The sequence below is a fragment of the Tupaia chinensis genome, unplaced genomic scaffold, assembly GCF_000334495.1.
Source record: "Tupaia chinensis unplaced genomic scaffold, TupChi_1.0 Scaffold000330_1, whole genome shotgun sequence".
Lineage (NCBI taxonomy): Eukaryota > Metazoa > Chordata > Mammalia > Scandentia > Tupaiidae > Tupaia > Tupaia belangeri.
Genome location: NW_006159824.1, coordinates 663,602 through 680,749, shown reverse-complemented (window position 1 = coordinate 680,749; position 17,148 = coordinate 663,602). Strand labels below are relative to the sequence as shown.

The following is a 17,148-nucleotide window of genomic DNA, read 5'->3' as shown; positions in this document are numbered from 1 at the left end:
CCCCCTTTTTTTTTTTTTAAAGAATCATTTTATTTAACTTTATTTATTTACTTATTTTAGCTTGACCAGCGGGGACAGAGAGATGAAAAGTGAGAAAGCAAGCTGTCAGGTCCAGGACTCAAACCGCAGTCAGTCATGTTGGAATCCGGTTGCCCTAACCACTATACCACCTGCTAGCTAACCCTGATTATGGATTATTTCTAAGGAAATAGGGTTCCTTTTCTAGATAGCTCCCAAATCAAGTATTGGATGCTGCCTTCCTCTTTGGCCCCAGACGCTCTCATGGCAGTGGGTATTTAGTGAACGTGGTGAGGTAAAAGTCGAATTGTTTCCCGGGCCGTAGGCACCGGCCTCTTCCACACCTCTTGGTTGTTCTACTTCAGTTTCAAGGGTCCCAGTCCCTAACCTAGGGCCTGGTGGTCCCCTGAGCTTGCTCAGCCAACTCATTACCCTCACCCCCCCCCCCCCGCCCCCGAACTCGGCGGGGGGTAGTCACGCGAATCGTGCGGGTGATTGGACAGCCTCGGGGCAACATGCTTTTGGTGGGCATCGGGGGCAGCGGACGTCAGAGCCTGGCCCGCTTGGCTTCATCCATCTGCGAGTACATCACTTTCCAGATTGAGGTCACCAAGCACTATCGGAAGCAGGAGTTCCGCGATGGTACGGCTGGGTTTCTGGAACACAGGAAGGCTTGTGGCAAAGAATGAGAGACCAGATGCTTGAGTGTTGGGGGATGGCAAGAGAGGAGACCGTGAGATGTGCCAGGCCCGTGCGAGGTAGAGCAGCGGTCCCCAAGCCTTGTGGGATCAGGAGCTGGTTTTGCATGAAATGGGGAGGAGCAGAGGTGGTTTATGAGAGCACACAACCTAGATCCTCACGTGCGCAGTTCCCAGTAGGGCTGGCGCCCCTGTGGGACTCTAACCTGCTGCTGGCCTGGTAGGAGGGAGGGCTCGGGTGGTGATGGAGCGATGGGGAGCTTCGCTCTCACCAGCCACTCGCTCCGGCTGTGCGGCCGCTCCATGGCCTGTGGCCTAGGGCTGGGGGACTCCTGGAGTACAGGACAGCGTGAATGTGCTGCAGGCTGGGAGAGGGTTCCTAAACCTCAGAAGACGAACGGGGGACAGGACGGAGAATCCCAAACCTGTCTGTTCTGTCTCCTCACCCTCCTTTGCTGTTGGGCCAGATATCAAGCGACTCTATCGCCAGGCCGGGGTTGAGCTCAAGACCACGTCCTTCCTTTTTGTGGACACCCAGATCGCTGACGAATCCTTCCTAGAAGACATTAACAACATCCTCAGCTCAGGCGAGGTCCCCAATCTCTACAAGACAGATGAATTTGAAGAGGTATGGCTCCTTCTGCATTCACTGGCCTTCCTAAGTAACCCCGGAGAACCACAGATCCCAGAATATGCTACGGTAGTACCCCGGCTGTCCACCTCTCCCCACCCCACAAAGTTGAGGGCTGTCCTTTTTCAGCCATCTTCCCTCCAGGACCCCTATGGGGCGGAGCTGCTTTAAAACCCAGCTCTTGTCAGGGCCCGCTGGTGGCATGGTGGTTAAGGCAGCTGGAGCCCTCAGAGCCAACTGCATGGTTTGCGTCCCAGACCCAGTGGCTTAAAAAACATTCTGGTCACATGTGCAACTGTGTCCAAGATCCTGAGAGGAGAATGAATGAGAAGGGATTATGGTGTGGCCTTCCCCCCGGAAGGTGCTTTCTCACTTTCCTTTCCCCTCTCTCTGTCTTTCTCTGGCGAGTGCACATGCCTCATGGCAAACTTTAAAAAAAAAAAAAGAAAAAAGAAAAGAAAACCACCCCTTGTCAGCTCAGCCTAACCTGCTACCTCCACTGGTTGTGCCGTGGGCCTGGGAGCTTCGGCCCTGACCCCGCGCGGCTTCTGTGCAGATCCAGGCACACATCATAGAGCAGGCCCGGGCGGAGCAGGTGCCTGAGTCGTCGGACAGCCTCTTCGCCTACCTCATCGAGCGCGTGCGCAACAACCTGCACATCGTGCTCTGCCTCAGCCCCGTGGGGGACCCCTTCAGGTGACTTCCCCTTTCCTGGCCACCCCTCCCATTCCTTCTGGAAGTCCTAGACATGGTGCCTTCTGTTAAGAAAGTCCCCATGGCTGACGTGGGAGTCACCCCTCCCCCTTTAGCATAACTAAAATGGTGGGGGGGGGCGGGGGGGGACACGGAACATAAAAAGTAACATCGGAACCATTTTAAGTGTACCGCTCAGGGGTGTAAATGATCTTCACGCTGCCGTGCAACATCTCTCTAGAATCTTCCCTTTTCCAAAGTGAGACCATCCCCTCTAAATGGTAACTCCCATCCCCATCGCCATCCTGCGGCAGCCCAAGTCCCACTTCCTGTCTTTGTGAGGCTGATACTTCGGGTACTCACGTGAGTGGGATTGTACAGCATTCATCTTCCTGTGATTTATCTCGGTTAGCACAATGTCCTCGAAGTTCATCCATAGTGTAGCATCCTCTTTTTTAAAGGTTGGATAATACTCTTATTTTATGCTTATAGAGCATTTTCTTTCTCTTTTTTTAAAAAAACATTTATTCATTTACTTTCTCCACAAGTGAGAAAGAGAGAGAAAGAGAACCCTCTTCTCCCCAATAGGGTCTTGACACTATGACCCATCCCCCCGGTCAGCCCCAGATCATGGGCATGGGCGTGCCCATTGTGTCAGGGTGGTCTCCAGACACGAACACGGGACCTTCCCATGTGGGTTGGCCTTGCAGAGAGTTTTTTTTTTTCCATTGTGTCACTATCTGGGCCCCCTATGTTTTCTTTATCTGCTCTTGGTATGAGTTGATTTTTAAGAGCATCAGAAGCGAGGAGGAGGGCAGAGGACAATTTGGATTCCCATTTATTTGGGTTTGGGTTTTGAATATGTATAGTATGTGGTTACCAGGTGCCAGTCACTGTGTCACCGCATTGAGCTGCCCAGCAACCCTCATATGTATTGTTATTCCCATCTCAGAGATGAGGCAGCTCATGTTCAAGGGGCTAGATTCTTTTAAAAGTGTTTTTATCATTTCTTATTGACATTTAATTGTTGTGCATCTTTGTGGGGTACAATGTAGATTTCCAAAGCATGCGTGCAGAGAGGTTAGATTCTTACCCAAGATGCGCACCTAGGAGGTGTGGAAGCGAGTGTCTCTGATCTAGAGCCTATTTCTAAATCAACACTGAACTGGCACTGAGGGGGCAGAACCAGAACAAGGCAGTACAGAAGCAAGAGGGTGGGGCGTTGACGTTGGTGGCAAGCGGGTGGACAGGCCGGCGAGGCCAGGAGCTGGAGGTAGAGTGTGCAGGCATTGACTGCCTCTTGAAACCCTTCCCCAGGAACTGGATCCGCCAGTACCCAGCCTTGGTGAACTGCACGACCATTAACTGGTTCTCAGAGTGGCCCCGCGAGGCCCTGCTAGAGGTGGCTGAGAAGTACCTCGTGGGAGTGGACCTGGGGACTCAGGAGAATGTGAGCCCCTCCTCCCCATCTCTCACCCACCCCATCTCCTCGCACTCTCCCTGCACTCACCTTTCTCTTCTATCCTGTGCCGTTGCCCTCAGATCCACAGGAAGGTGGCCCGGATCTTTGTCACCATGCATTGGTCAGTGGCGCGCTACTCCCAGAAGATGCTGTTGGAACTGAAAAGATACAACTATGTCACACCCACCAACTACCTGGAGCTCGTGTCCGGGTATAAGAAGTACGAAGATCAGGGGACGTGGAGGGCCAGGGAGGTTGGCGTCTCTGGGGGTGACTGGTGGAATGATGTAATGGGAACCATCTGGGGCCAGGTGGTGGCACAGCCTTAACTGGTCCCACCCGGGGGGCGCCTGTTCCTGTCCCCAAGCTTCTCTGTAGACACTGGGCACAGGCACACACGTGATGCAGGCTGGCTGAGACGAGGGGCAGATTGTGACACGAAGTCCTTGGTTGGTGCCCCTCTCTCTGTATGAACGAAGAAACTTAAAACTAAAAAAGAAAATATGCAGAAGAAAGGATTGTGGCATGACTATGCCCTGTGAGGGGATGTCTTTCCCCTCTCCGTCCGCTCGCCCTCTGTCTGCTTCTCTCTCTGGCGAGCGCACATTCTCTGGCAATTAGAAACGTTGAAAACGAGCTACTTTTGATGGGGTGTAGAGTAAATCAGAGCGACAGGAGCCTCAAGCAGGACCAGCTGGGAAGCTGTTGACAGTGATCCAGGCAAGGAAATTGTGAACACCTGACCAGGGTGTGGTGCTGGTAGGGGCGCCAGCGAGGAACAGGGACACGCTGGAAAGGTGGACTGTACAGGACACCCCCTTCCGGGAGCCCCCCTTCTCTCCAGGCTGCTGGGAGAGAAACGGCAGGAGCTGCTGGACCAGGCCAATAAGCTGCGGACAGGGCTGTTCAAGATCGATGAAACCAGGGAAAAGGTGGAAGTGATGTCTCTGGAGCTGGAAGATGCCAAGAAAAAGGTGGCTGAGTTCCAGAAACAGTGCGAGGAGTACCTGGTCATCATCGTGCAGCAGAAGCGGGAAGCGGATGAGCAGCAGAAGGTCCAGGGCTCCCTCCGGCCTGGCCCCTGCACCCACTCCTGCCCTTGCCCAGGGAAGAGGCTTCGGTCTCCATGGGTTACTGCCTCAGGGGATGCATGTTCCACTCCTCAGATTTTCTTTAGCTTTCTCTTTGATCTCTTCCACCAACATTGTCTCCTCCACCTTTGCCCAAGGCAAAGAGAAAAGAAAAAACAAAACCTGTTCTCTTTTCATCCCTAGGCCGTAACAGCCAATAGCGAAAAAATTGCAGTTGAGGAAATCAAATGTCAGGCCCTGGCGGACAATGCTCAGAAAGATCTAGAAGAGGCATTGCCTGCTCTGGAAGAGGCCATGCGGGTACCAGGGGCCGTGCAAGGACGGGTACCGGGCGTGGAAGGGCCCAGGGAAGGAGTCGGGCTGGGTGTCTTTGCCCTCAGAGTCCCTGGGTAAGTGGGAAGAAGAGGAGGCACCTTAGCTAGGTCTTGTCTCCAGAAAGGACTTGTTTTACCACTGAGCTGACTCCGGCTCCGCTCCCTCCGTTTAATCCCTCTTCCCAGGCCCTGGAGTCTCTGAACAAGAAGGATATCGGTGAGATCAAGTCTTATGGCCGGCCCCCTGCCCAAGTGGAGATAGTGATGCAGGCGGTCATGATCCTTCGGGGCAATGAGCCCACGTGGGCAGAAGCCAAGAGGCAGCTGGGTAAGCCAAGGAGCCACAAGAGGGCTGACCTCGGTCTGTCCAGGCCTCATGGAGCATGTGTTGTGATCAGGCTTCCGGACACGGGGGTGAATGAGGATGAACGAAACATCCTACCAGCCCTCAAGAACAGAGAGCCTAGTTGGAACGAGAACACGAATGTCAGTTAAGGGTCTTGGGTTGCGACAGACATCAACTCATCTTAATGTAAGGGAAAAGGGGAGGGGGCAGCAGGTGGCACAGAGGTTAAGGCAGCTAGATCCACATGGCTGATAGAGTGGTTCGAGTCCCAGATCCGGTGGCTTAAAAAATCACACCAAGGGAGCAGCAGTTAGCGTAATGGCTATGTCGCTGGACTCCCATGTACTTGACCGTGGTTCGCGTCCTGGACCCGGTGGCTTAAAACTCAAACAGGAGCCTGAGCGTGCGTGCCCAAGATCCCGAGAGGAGAATGGAGGAGAAGGGATTGCGGCGTGGCCATCCCCTCTGGGGGGTGATTTCTCACTTTCTGTCTCTCTGTCTCTCTCTGTCTCTCTGGCGAGTGCACACGCCCTATAGCAAAAAAAAAAAATCACACCAAGTATGTGTGTGAATGTACCCCAAATCCCGGGAGATAAGAGGAGAAAGGATTGTAGCATGGCCATCCCCCGTGGGGAGTGATTTCTCACCTTCTCTCTCTCTGTCTCTCTCCAATGAATGTATGCGTCTTCTGGCAAACTAAAAAAGAAAAGAAAATGGTCATAGGTTTTAGAACATGTGGCAGAATCTGAAGACAGACAGGCCTTTAGGCCCCCCAAAAGGGCAAGAAATAGAAAGTGGAAAAACAGGAGACCAGCAGTTGGCATAATGGCTATGTCACTGGACAGGTAGTTGACCATGGTTCGAGTCCCGAACCCAGTAGCTTAAACACTGGGCACATTTGCATGCGTGCCCAAGATCTTGAGAGGAGAATGGAAGAGCAGGGATTGCGGTGTGGCCATCCCCCATGGGGGGGGTGATTTCTCGCTTTCTTTCTCTCTGTCTCTCTGTCTTTCTGGCAAGTGGCCTATAGCAAAAACCTCTCAAAAAGAAAAAGAAAAGAAAATGGAAAAACGGGACTCTGTCTTGTTCCTAGGGCTTTCTCTGTTGTAGAACAACCCCCTGCCACCTCCCAACCCCCGCCACCACAGTTTGGCGACCCCCAGTGTGTGGGCTGTGAGTAATGGAAGGGAGGCTGTGGGCCCCTGGGCTGAGCAGTCACTAGAAGAGCGAGCCAGGTCAGAGGGAGCGAGTGGGCCGTGGTCCACTATTTTGACCCCAGGAACAGTGTGACTGTGCCCAGCAGTGAGGGTGAACCTGGGCCAGGAGAATGGGATCAGGCCCTCTGATTGAGGCCCCTCATTTTTATCCACCAGGGGAGCAGAACTTCATCAAGTCACTGATCCACTTTGATAAAGACAACATCTCAGATAAAGTCCTGAAGAAGATCGGAGCCTACTGTGCCCAGCCCGACTTCCAGCCTGACATCATCGGCCGCGTCTCCCTGGCCGCCAAGTCCCTCTGCATGTGGGTGCGGGCCATGGAGGTACTGCAGTGGCTGGGCCGGGTGGGGGCAGTGAGGAAGCCTGGGAGGAGGCAGGCGGACAGGGCGGATGGAGATGGGAGGGATGCTCTCTGGAGGTGAGTGGTGGGTGGGCCTGTGGGCCCTCTGCAGCCGGGCTGTCTCCCGCAGCTCTATGGCCGGCTGTATCGGGTGGTGGAGCCCAAGCGAGTCCGAATGAACGCGGCCTTGGCCCAGCTTCAGGAGAAGCAGGCGGCGCTTGCTGAGGCCCAGGAGAAGCTGCGGGAGGTGAGTCTCATACCTGCCTTTTCCAGGCGCTCCTGATGTCCCGGGGGCTTCAGCACCATTTATTTCTGCCGTCCAGTTCTATTCCCCTCAGTCACTGCGGTCCCGGCTCCCTCCCGCTCCATGTCCCCTTGGTTGGGAATGGGCTGCGGCTCAGTGCACTCAGCTCAGTGCTCGGTTGGGAAGGTTAAAAAGCTCAGAGGGCGCTGTGCCCAGAACTCTCCCCGAGACGAACCTGGGAGGTGGTGATCACCATCATGGCCGTCGGAGTTGGCCCCTGAGGTATTAACTAATGACACGCGTGTGGCAAATTGGTCTTTGCCCGGAGATGGGCCAGGTGGGTGGGGAGCAACGTGAGGGTCCCCGTGCATGTGCCCGGTGGGGGCAGGGCTGTCCCCCAGTTTCTGTAAGCAGGCTGCGAACCCCAGAAGGTGATGCCTATGAGACGCTTGCACAGGTGACGCTCAGACCAGGCAGGGTGGTCACGTGCTGTTTGTTACCGGGTTCGGAATTCTTCCAGTCTGTCATTTGAATTTTTCATGGAGTCCATAAGTAATACCACTCCATCCCCAACATAATAGTCACACGGTTTGACATGCAAAAGGTACAAAGGTACTCAGTAGGATGTCTCTCCTCGGCTCTGGGCCAGCAAGTGTTATGGTGGTTAAGGCACTGGACTCCCACATGGCCAACCATAGTTCGAGTCTCGGGTCTGGCAGCTTGAAACTCATGCCAGGCACTTTGTGTGTGTGTGTGTGTGTGTGTGTGTGTGTGTGTCCATCCAGAATCCCAGGAGGAGAATGGAGAAGGGTGTGGCTATCCCCTCCCGTAGGGGGGGGGTGGTGTCTCACTTTCCCTCTCACTGTCTCTGTCTCTCCAGTGAGTACCCACACTCTATGGCAAAAATCTAAAGAAATCTCCCCCCTACCTGCTGCTCCTGGCTTTCTTCCCTGAAACAACCAATGATAAATTCTTTATTTCAAAAATTATGTATTGGGTGCCAGCAGTTAGCATAATGGCTATGTCGCTGGACTCCCACGTAGTCAACCGCGGTTCGCATCCCGGACCCGGTGGCTTAAAACTCACGCCGGGCGCGCGTGCGTGCATGCCCAAGATCCCGAGAGGAGAATGGAGGAGAAGGGATTGCCGCGTGACCATCCCCCATGGGGGGGTGATTTCTCGCTTTCTGTCTCTCTGTCTCTCTCTGTCTGTCTGGCGAACGCACGCGCCCTATAGCGGAAAAAAAAAAAAAAACTCTCCAAAAAAAGAAAAAAAAAAGTATGTATTTACTTCTTCCATGGGGCAGGGGGACTCCCAGAAGGAGTGGTCTTTGGTCTTTGCTCTGTGGTCTGCTCCAGTCTCAGCCTGTCCAGGATGGGAGCGCATGTGTGGCCGGTATGCTCAGAGGGGCCCAGGACATAGCCAGGGCCTTTCCCGTGTGGGTCCAGTGGGGTTCCACTGAGCCACTGCCTGGCCACAGTCCGGCCTCTCCGTCCAGAGCAGCCTGTGCCTACGTGAGCAAGTACGCCGACGCAGTTCCTCCTAACACCGCGCACGCCGCCCTGCACCTTCCCGTCTGCGGCCCCGCAAGTCGGACATTGGCCCACTCCAGTGCATGTCCCAGGGGACGGCTTCAGTGCTCCTTACGTAATCGTTACACCACCAGCACCTTTTTTTTTTTTTTTTTTTTTTAGGTTTTTGCCACAGGGCAAGTGTACTTGCCAGAGAGACACAGAGAGGGAATATGAGAAATCACCCTCACCCTGCCAGGGGGTCAGCCACACTGTAATCCCTTTTTCTCTATTCTCCTTTTGGGATTTTGGATGCACATGCGCACACGCCCAGTATGATTTTCTTTCTTTCTTTCTCTCTTTTCTTTGTGTAGAGAGGTTTTTGTTATAGGGCGCGTGTACTCACTGGAGAGACAGAAAACAGTGAGACTGAAAGTGAGAAATCTGCCCCCAGAGGAAATGGCCACACCGCAATCCCTTCTCCTCTGTTCTGCCCTTGGGATTTTGGGCACGCACACATGTGCCCAGTGTGAGTTTTAAGCCACCGGGTGTGGTACTCAAACCATGGTTGACTACGTGGGAGTCCAGTGATGTAACCATTACGCCATCTGCTGATCCCGCCCAGCATGATTTTCAAGCTTCCTGGTCCCAGGCTCGGAGTGTGGTTGGCCATGTGGGAGTCCAGTGCCTTAACCACCATGCCGTCTGCTGGCCCTATTACCCTTTTTAAAAAGGGCATCACAGGGCTGGGACCTGCAGGTGGCATGATGGTTACATCACTGGACTCCCACGTAGCCGTCTGTGCTTTGAGTCTCAGATCTGGTGGCTTAAATGCACGCTGGGCACATGTGCATATGTGCGTGCTCAAAATCTCGAGAGGAGGATGGAGGAGAAGGGAGTACAGTGTGGCCCTCCCTCCTACGGGGTGATTTCTGTCTCTCTGTCTCTCTGTCTCTCCAGTGAGCACATGCACCCTATACCAAAAATCTCTCCAAAACAAACAAACAAAAAACCCTACATCACAGGGCATGTGTAAGAGAAAGCGAATCCCTCAGTGGGGCTTGGTCAGGCTACAGTCTTTTCTCCTCCAGTTCTCCATCTTGTCTGGATCCTGGGTATGTGCATATTTCTTATTGCGATTGTCAAGCCACCAGGGCTGGGACTTGAACCCTGACTGACCAGATGGGGCCCACCTCCCTCTGCGCAGCACTTGTGATTAAGATGTGTGCTACCAGGCTGGCCCTATCAACCCCATCTCAGCTGGCCATGTTCGTTGTTTCCTTTTTTTTTTTTTTTTTGAGAGGTTTTCGCTACAGGGCGCGTGTGCTTGCCAGACAGACAGAGAGAGACAGAGAGACAGAAAGTGAGAAATCACCCCCCAGGGGGGATGGCCACGCCGCAATCCCTTCTCCTCCATTCTCCTCTCAGGATCTTGGGCACGCACGCACACGCGCCCGGCATGAGTTCTAAGCCACCGGGTCCGGGACGCGAATTGCGGTCGACTACGTGGGAGTCCAGCGACATAGCCATTACGCTAATGCTGGTTCCCCCATATATATTTTTTTCTTAACAGATGGCATATGTGCTTGCTGGAGAGAGGCAGAGAAAGAGTCAAAAGTGCCCCGCAGGAGACAGTCACTCTGCAATCCATTCTCCTCCATTTCTTACTTCTTTGGCAATGTGGGGACATGAACGCACATGTGCCCCCATGTTTTTTAAGCCACTGAATCTGGGACTTGAACCACTCAGTCAGCCATGAGGGCTCCAGCCACCTTAACCACTACACCACCAGCTAACTGAACCCTCCAATCTTTCGGTCTTCATTTATCTTCTAACTTTGTCGAAGCTGTCTGGTGTAGAAACTGAACACGGTTACATAATCAGAGCCGGTCATACAATTCCAAAATGTTTTACCAGAAACCGACTATGGACAATGTCCTGGTCCAACCCTCTGCCATCGGATGAGGGGCCCAAGGTTCTCGCGGGCAAGCTGCTGCAGAGCTGGGGCTACACCCCACATTCCCAGGTCCCCGCGGGCGAGGCCCAGGCCCTTTCCTGCCTTTCCTGCGGCAGGCTAGGCTCGTTACCTCCTTTGAGACCTGCCAGGGCTCCGCCCGTGCAGAGAACTCAGCCTGCAGGGGAGCAGCTCTGTCTGCACAGGCCCGGTCGTGCCACGCCTGCTGCCGTCCACCTCCCCTGAGCCGTCACTCTCACTCTCTTCCCTTCCAAGAGTGAATAATCGCAGGTGCGGCAACCCATCTGGGAAGTTTCCTCACCTGGATGAATCATATCCTGGGCCAAATAATCGGGCATTGTTCCCTTTATGCATGACAATGGGGCCTCTGGGGCCTGCAGCCTGCGGCAGCATTCAGTGGGCACCGGGGTCGGGGCTGTGGTGGAGAGCCCACCCCCCTCAGAACCCCTAGCTGACAGAGGTAAGCAGGCAGAGAGCCCACGCTTCTCCCTTACTGCTATAAAGACCGATGTGTAATAGCCAAATGCATCTTTTTAAACAGTTCATTTCTTCCATGAGAGAGACAGAGAGGGGGAGGGAGGGGGTATCCCGCATGGGGTCTGCACTCCATGACTCCCCCCCATTTCAGCCACACGCATATGCTGGTCCCCGGGTGTGAACCTACACCTTGCCATGTGGGTCAGTGCCTCACTGCGGTGCTACTGCCCAGCCCCAGATACACCTGTGCAGAGCGCCTCAGCGCTAGACACTGTGGTGGTACCCAGGTCCCACCCCAGGCCAGGTCAGTACACATCCCTCTTAGGGCCTGGGAATCCACTCTTCACCCCCAGGTTTTTGCCATAGGGCTTGTACAATTGCTGGAGAGAGACAGAGACAGAGAGAGGAAAAATAAGAAATTACCTGCTCCGGTGGGTTAGCCTTCATTCTCCTCTCAGGATTTTTGGGAATCACACACACCCAGTGTGATTTTGTTTTTTAAATAATTATTTATTTTATTATTATTATTATTATTATTTAAATTTGCTATAGTCACCAAAGAGAGAAACAGAGAAAGAGAGAAAGTAAGCTAACAGGTTCAGGACTCGAACCATGGTCAGCCATGTGGGAGTCCAGTACCCCAACCACCACAACACTTGGTGCCCTTCCCACCCCACCATGTGATTTTCAAGCTACCAGGTCTGAGACTCGAACTGCAGAGTTGGCCATGTGGGAATCCAGTGCCTTAACCACCATGCCACCTCCTGCAGGCCCCAAAAATCAACATTTTGATTTAAAAAAAATTTTAAGGGAGTTTTTTTTTTCTTTCGTTCTCTCTCTCTCTCTCTCTCTTTTGCTATAGGGCATGTGCACTTCCCAGAGAGAAATCACCACCCCCCCCAAGATGGCCATGCCGCAATCCCTTCTCCCCTCACCACTCTGGATCTTGGGCACGCCTGCACATGCACCCGTCCTGAGTTTTAAGCCACCAGATCTGGAAGTCAAACCGTAGGCTACTACATGGGAATCCAGCGACATAACTCTTATGCCATCTGCTGGTCCTGAAATCCACATTTTAAAAACTTCCCTATCAGAGCCAAAGAGAGGTGGGAAGGCCGGTACATGGCACTAGAGCCCAGAGGTCTGGAAGGAAGCCCAGAGCCCAGCTATTCACGTCAGCTCAGACCCTTACTACGTCGTTTTAGCCGCCACTCACTCGTCTGAGACTCCGAAAATGTATTTTCCCTGGGCCCGATTCTGATTTGCAACAAGGATGGCTGGCCACTGGCTTAGACATTGCCTGGGAAAGCTCTGGAGTGAGTCAGAACAGAATCTTAATCTACTTCAAGGCAACTGTGTCTCCGAGGTTGAAAATTCACTTTCTGTCTCATTTCCCATTTCAATTACGTCTAGTCACATTGCCCAGCATAGCATGTCAGAGGTTGTGCGGCGCAATTAAATGACAGTATTAAAATGCAACAGTAACAACAGCTGTCAGAACTTCCACACGTTTGGATACAGCCCCCAGGGAGTTAAATTTCAAAGAGGAATCCCTTTGTAAACTATAGTCCACACAGAAAGGAAGACCTGAAATCGGCGATCTTGCCTTTGTGGGTTAGCACTCTAGAAGCCAGCATTCCTAGGCTACCCAGTTTTTCATTCTGCTCGGTCTCCGCAGGGCAACTGTCTTTGTTTGGGGTGCTATAACAAAATACCCACGGGCCAGCAGATGGCATGGAGGTTAAGGCAGCTGGATCCCACATAGCCAACTTTGCAGTTCAAGTCGCAGGCCTGCTGGTTTGAAAGACATGCCTGGGCACGTGTGCATGCCTGACCGAGATCTTGAGATTGGAGGGATTGTGGCATGCCCATCCCCTTGGGGATAATTTCTCACTTTCCCTCTCTCTCTTTTTCTCTCCAGTGAAAGCACACTCCCTACAGCAAACTAAAGTGAACAAACAAAACCCCCAAATACTGAGTAATTGATAAATAGCAGAAAATTATTGGGCCAGCCAGTGGTTAAGGTAGATGGATTCCACATGACCAGCTGCGTGGTTTGAGTCCCAGACCCAGTGGCTTGAAAAACATGCTGGGCATGTGTGCGTGCGTGCGTGCGCTCGTGCACCAAAATCCCAAGAGAATGAAGAGAGGGATTACAACATGGCCATCTTGGGCATGCATGCTCTCGATGAGCTCCCACGCAGGGAGGGCTCCCCGGGAAGGGGTGGCCACCGAGAAGTTCTAGACTAGGGTTTGTATCTTGTATTCTGAACAGGGGGCTGGCTTTTTGATAAGGGAGTAGGTTTTGGAAAATGGTTTCATAGCTTTAGAAAATGGTTACATGGTAGTCTGAGTGATCTATGATCCCATCCTTCCTGGGGATAGCCAGACGTAGCTTCTTATACTTGCTAGAATATAGTTAGTAAATGGAAACTGTTGCCCTTAGCCATAGTTGCTTTGGTGCTAAGGCAGCCAGTTCTCTGGTTGGTAAAATGCCACTGTGAAGGGCCAGCAGGTAGTATAATAGTTACAAAACTGGACTTCTACAGGGACCAGCAGTTAGCGTAATGGCTATGTCGCTGGACTCCCACATAGTCGACCCTGGTTCGAGTCGTGCCCATGCGTGCCCAAGATCCCGAGAGAAGAATGGAGGAGAAGGGATTGCGGCATGGCCACCCCTCTGGGGGATGATTTCTCGCTTTCTGTCTCTCTGTCTCTCTGTCAAGTGCATGTGCCCTATAGCAAAAACCTCTCCAAAAAAAGAAAATAAGAACTGGACTCCTACAGGGCTGGCGGGCTGGCCAGTCAGTGCAAGTCCTGGACGTGGTGACTTGCAACTCATGCCAGGTGCATGTGTGTACGTGTGTGTATGTGTGTGTGTGCTCACGTATGCATGCCCCAAACCTCAAATCTTGAGGGATTGCAACATAGCCATCCCCTCAGGAGATGATTTCTCACCTTCTGTCTCCCTATCTCCCTATGTCAAAACTGCCCAGGGAGATGGCCATGCCTCTCTCGATGGAGTCGCCGAGGTGTACAAAAGCTACCTCGCTCTCATACTTACTTTAACTGGAGAATTACCCTCGGCAAATCTCCAACGCTGCTGCGGCTGCCGAAGCCTGTGCGCCTGGGCCTGCGGGGAAGTCCTGCCCTCGGTCTCAGCAGGGCCTTCTTCCACTTCTGAGTCAGCTAAGCCGCTCAGGCATGCTCCCCCAGGCACGGGCCACACCCACGTGCCCACCTGCTCTACCCAAATGGCCTTGCACCTCGGCCAGGGTAGAACACTGTTAGCCGGTAAGCCTGTGGGCAAGCCACGTGGGACCCAGGGTTTTAACCACGATTCGCTCCCTACTCCCGGATGAAGAAATCGAATAGAAGGCCAGCTCATGGCCTGGTGGTCAAGGCAGCTGGATCCCACATGACCCACCTTGCAGTTTGAGTCTCAGATGCTGCAGTCTGAGAATCATGCCAGGCGCATGTGCAAGCATGCCACAGATGCAGAAAGGACAAGAAATGGAGAAGGGATTGCAGTGTGACCGTGCCCCGTGGGCTTCCTCGTTCCTCCCTGTTCCCCCGCCCCCACACCCCGTCTCTCTCCCGTGAGTGTACATGCCTTCCGGCACATTTTTAAAAGCGGAATAATGGGGTAGTTGACCTAGTGCTGTCCACTGAGGCCTGGCAGCAACCTTTTCAAGCAAGAAGCTGCCGTATGTACGAGACCCGACCGCCTCGCGGTTTAAACGCAGCATATCGTGGGGCCGCACGGTGGCTCCGCGACGCCCCGTGGGACCGACTCCACAGAAGAGTCCGGGGTCCGTGTCTGCAGCCGCTCCCTAGACACACCTGGTGTGTGCACGCCCGTGATCTGGGGGTAGCTGAAGCTGGGGGTGGATCGAAGTGAACAGGCCCTGTTGGGGGGCCTGTGTTTCTGTCTCTCGCTCACAGAAATAAGAAATATACTTTAAGAAACAAAGGAAGACGAGCAGCAAGTGTAATACTCTGTCCATCAATGTCTAAAACAGATCCAGCCCTATTCGGCCCAGCCCCTAACATCGGCCGATCCCTTTGCCCAGTTTCCTTGAAGCTGCCCTGTGTCCCGGTCCCGCCTGTGTAGAGTCGCAGCTCCGCTGTGGACAGGCCAGGCCCCTGCTGGCATCTCAGTACCTCGCGGATGCTGTGCGGTGCCACTCACCCAGGCGAGAGCGAGCCAGCGGGCGTAATGAGCCTCTAACGGTGGCCTGGTCCTCCCGAGAGACCTAGGCCCCCCAGAACTTCTTTTCCCGTGTTCGTTTATTTACTTATATTGCCAAAGGTGAGTGTGTCCTCTGCCAGAGAGAGAGGAGGAGGAGAGAGAGAGAGACAGAAGTAGAAAGTATCCCTCGGCAGGGTGTGGTCCCCACGGTCCCTGTTCTCCCGCTCCTCCATCCCGTCGGATCCTGGGCACGCACTCACAGATGCCTACTGTGCTCTTCAAGCCAGCCGGGCTGGGACTCAACGCTGGGGTCGGCCCCAGGGATTTCTCTCCCTTGCACTGGGCTTCACCCCCGGGCCGTGGGCCAGCCCTGTGCAGGCACTCCTGAGATCTGAGAGCTGGCAGCCTGCTTCTACCCCAGGTGCTGACGGAGTAGGGAAGGGGGACGAAGAGGCTTGCCAACATCTCGTCTTATCACCTGCGGAGGCGGAGGAAGCGACTGCCACCTGGGAGTGAGGCCCCGCCGGCATAGTGAGCCCTTAGCCTGGCAGCTACCTGGTTTCAAGGGATTCTGGGCCGGGCAGGCCGCCGTACCCTGGAGGGGCCTAGAGGGACTGGTTATCTCTGAAAGCTGGTTTCCCCCACAGAGGACGGGGTCTGCTCTCTGTTGAGTATTTCTAACCTGTTCTTTCTAGTCTTAGCAATCAGAGCAGCCCTCATGGACCCCCTGGAGGTGCGAGGTAGGGTGCTGGGGGAGTCTTTTCCGTGGCGCAGGGGAATGACCAAGATGGAAAATTGTAACAAAACACAATCCGAGATCACTCAGGGTACGGAGAAGAACTTGAACAAACTGCGCCTAATCGGTACCATCAGAAAATAATGAAAGAAGAGAGCACACCTACGAAACAAGAGTAGGACGGGGGCGGGGTCCAAACAGAGAAAAGGAAAGATTGCTGGGAAGGTTTTTAACTATCCAGGTGGTGTCGTGGTGAAGGCACTGGACTCCCATGGGGCTGGCCATGGTTTGAGTCCCGAACCCAGAGGCTTGAAACTGATGCTGCGTGCGCATGCGTGCCCAAGATCCCAAGAGAAGAACAGAGGAGAGGGGACTGCGGTCATTCCCCCAAGGGGTGATTTGCTTTCTGTCTCTCTGTCTCTCTCGGTCTTGCCGGTGGACACACGCACCCTATAGCAAAAATCTTTCAAAACAAAATTTAAAAATGAAATTACCCAAGTCTGTACTCAATAGAAGGCTGGGGTGATAGGGTCAAAGGCTGTAATACGAAGAGTCTTGGGAGATGTGAGGGATCCGATCCAGGCTGAGTCCATAGCTGAGTGGTTAGGGAGCAGGATCCCAGATGGCTGACTGCAGTCCGGATCCCAGACCCACGGCTTGAAAAGCACATCAGGCTCGTGTGTGTGTGCCCCAAATCCTGACAGGATGGGGAAGTGGAGACGGACCGTGGTGTGACCACACCCATTGGGGGGTGCTCTCTCCCTCTCTCTGGCGCTCTGGTGAGCACACATGCCCTCTGGCAATTAACAACAAAGACACAATCCAGCCAGTAAGGGTAATCAAGGGCACTATGAAGTATTTAACAGTCTGCCTGGCATGTGCGCGACCTTTCAGAATGTGCCTCCGGGTCCTGAGCAGCTGAGCCGGGCACCCTGGTCCTCAGTGCCTGGGCCTGAGCCAGGCCGTGATGACGTCAATGCCTGTGACGTTCCGCCTTCACAGCCGGCCTGGGGACAGAGCACAGAGGTCTCATTGTAGCTTGTGACTAAACGTTCTCAGCTTTGACAATGTAAAAATAAAAGTACAGCAGGGAGGAGGTGAGAGAAAGATCAGGCCATAAATGAAATGAGGTTTTAATTGAAATTTTTCCGTATTTATGATAGAGCCCGTGTGTGTGAGCGTGAGCGACAGAGAGAGATG

At 53.6% G+C, this 17,148-nt stretch overlaps 1 protein-coding gene across 1 annotated transcript in view; it reads left to right on the top strand.

The window, feature by feature from the left end:
* Positions 1–17,148, top strand: part of DNAH2 (dynein axonemal heavy chain 2) — a 159,937-nt gene that overhangs the window by 117,334 nt on the left and 25,455 nt on the right. The window contains exons 56-65 of the mRNA XM_006151894.1: positions 434–660; positions 1,184–1,344; positions 1,904–2,043; positions 3,358–3,490; positions 3,583–3,722; positions 4,347–4,557; positions 4,777–4,893; positions 5,094–5,235; positions 6,627–6,796; positions 6,944–7,060. Coding sequence (XP_006151956.1) covers positions 434–660; positions 1,184–1,344; positions 1,904–2,043; positions 3,358–3,490; positions 3,583–3,722; positions 4,347–4,557; positions 4,777–4,893; positions 5,094–5,235; positions 6,627–6,796; positions 6,944–7,060 — 1,558 coding nt within the window. The remainder of the gene's footprint in view (positions 1–433; positions 661–1,183; positions 1,345–1,903; positions 2,044–3,357; positions 3,491–3,582; positions 3,723–4,346; positions 4,558–4,776; positions 4,894–5,093; positions 5,236–6,626; positions 6,797–6,943; positions 7,061–17,148) is intronic.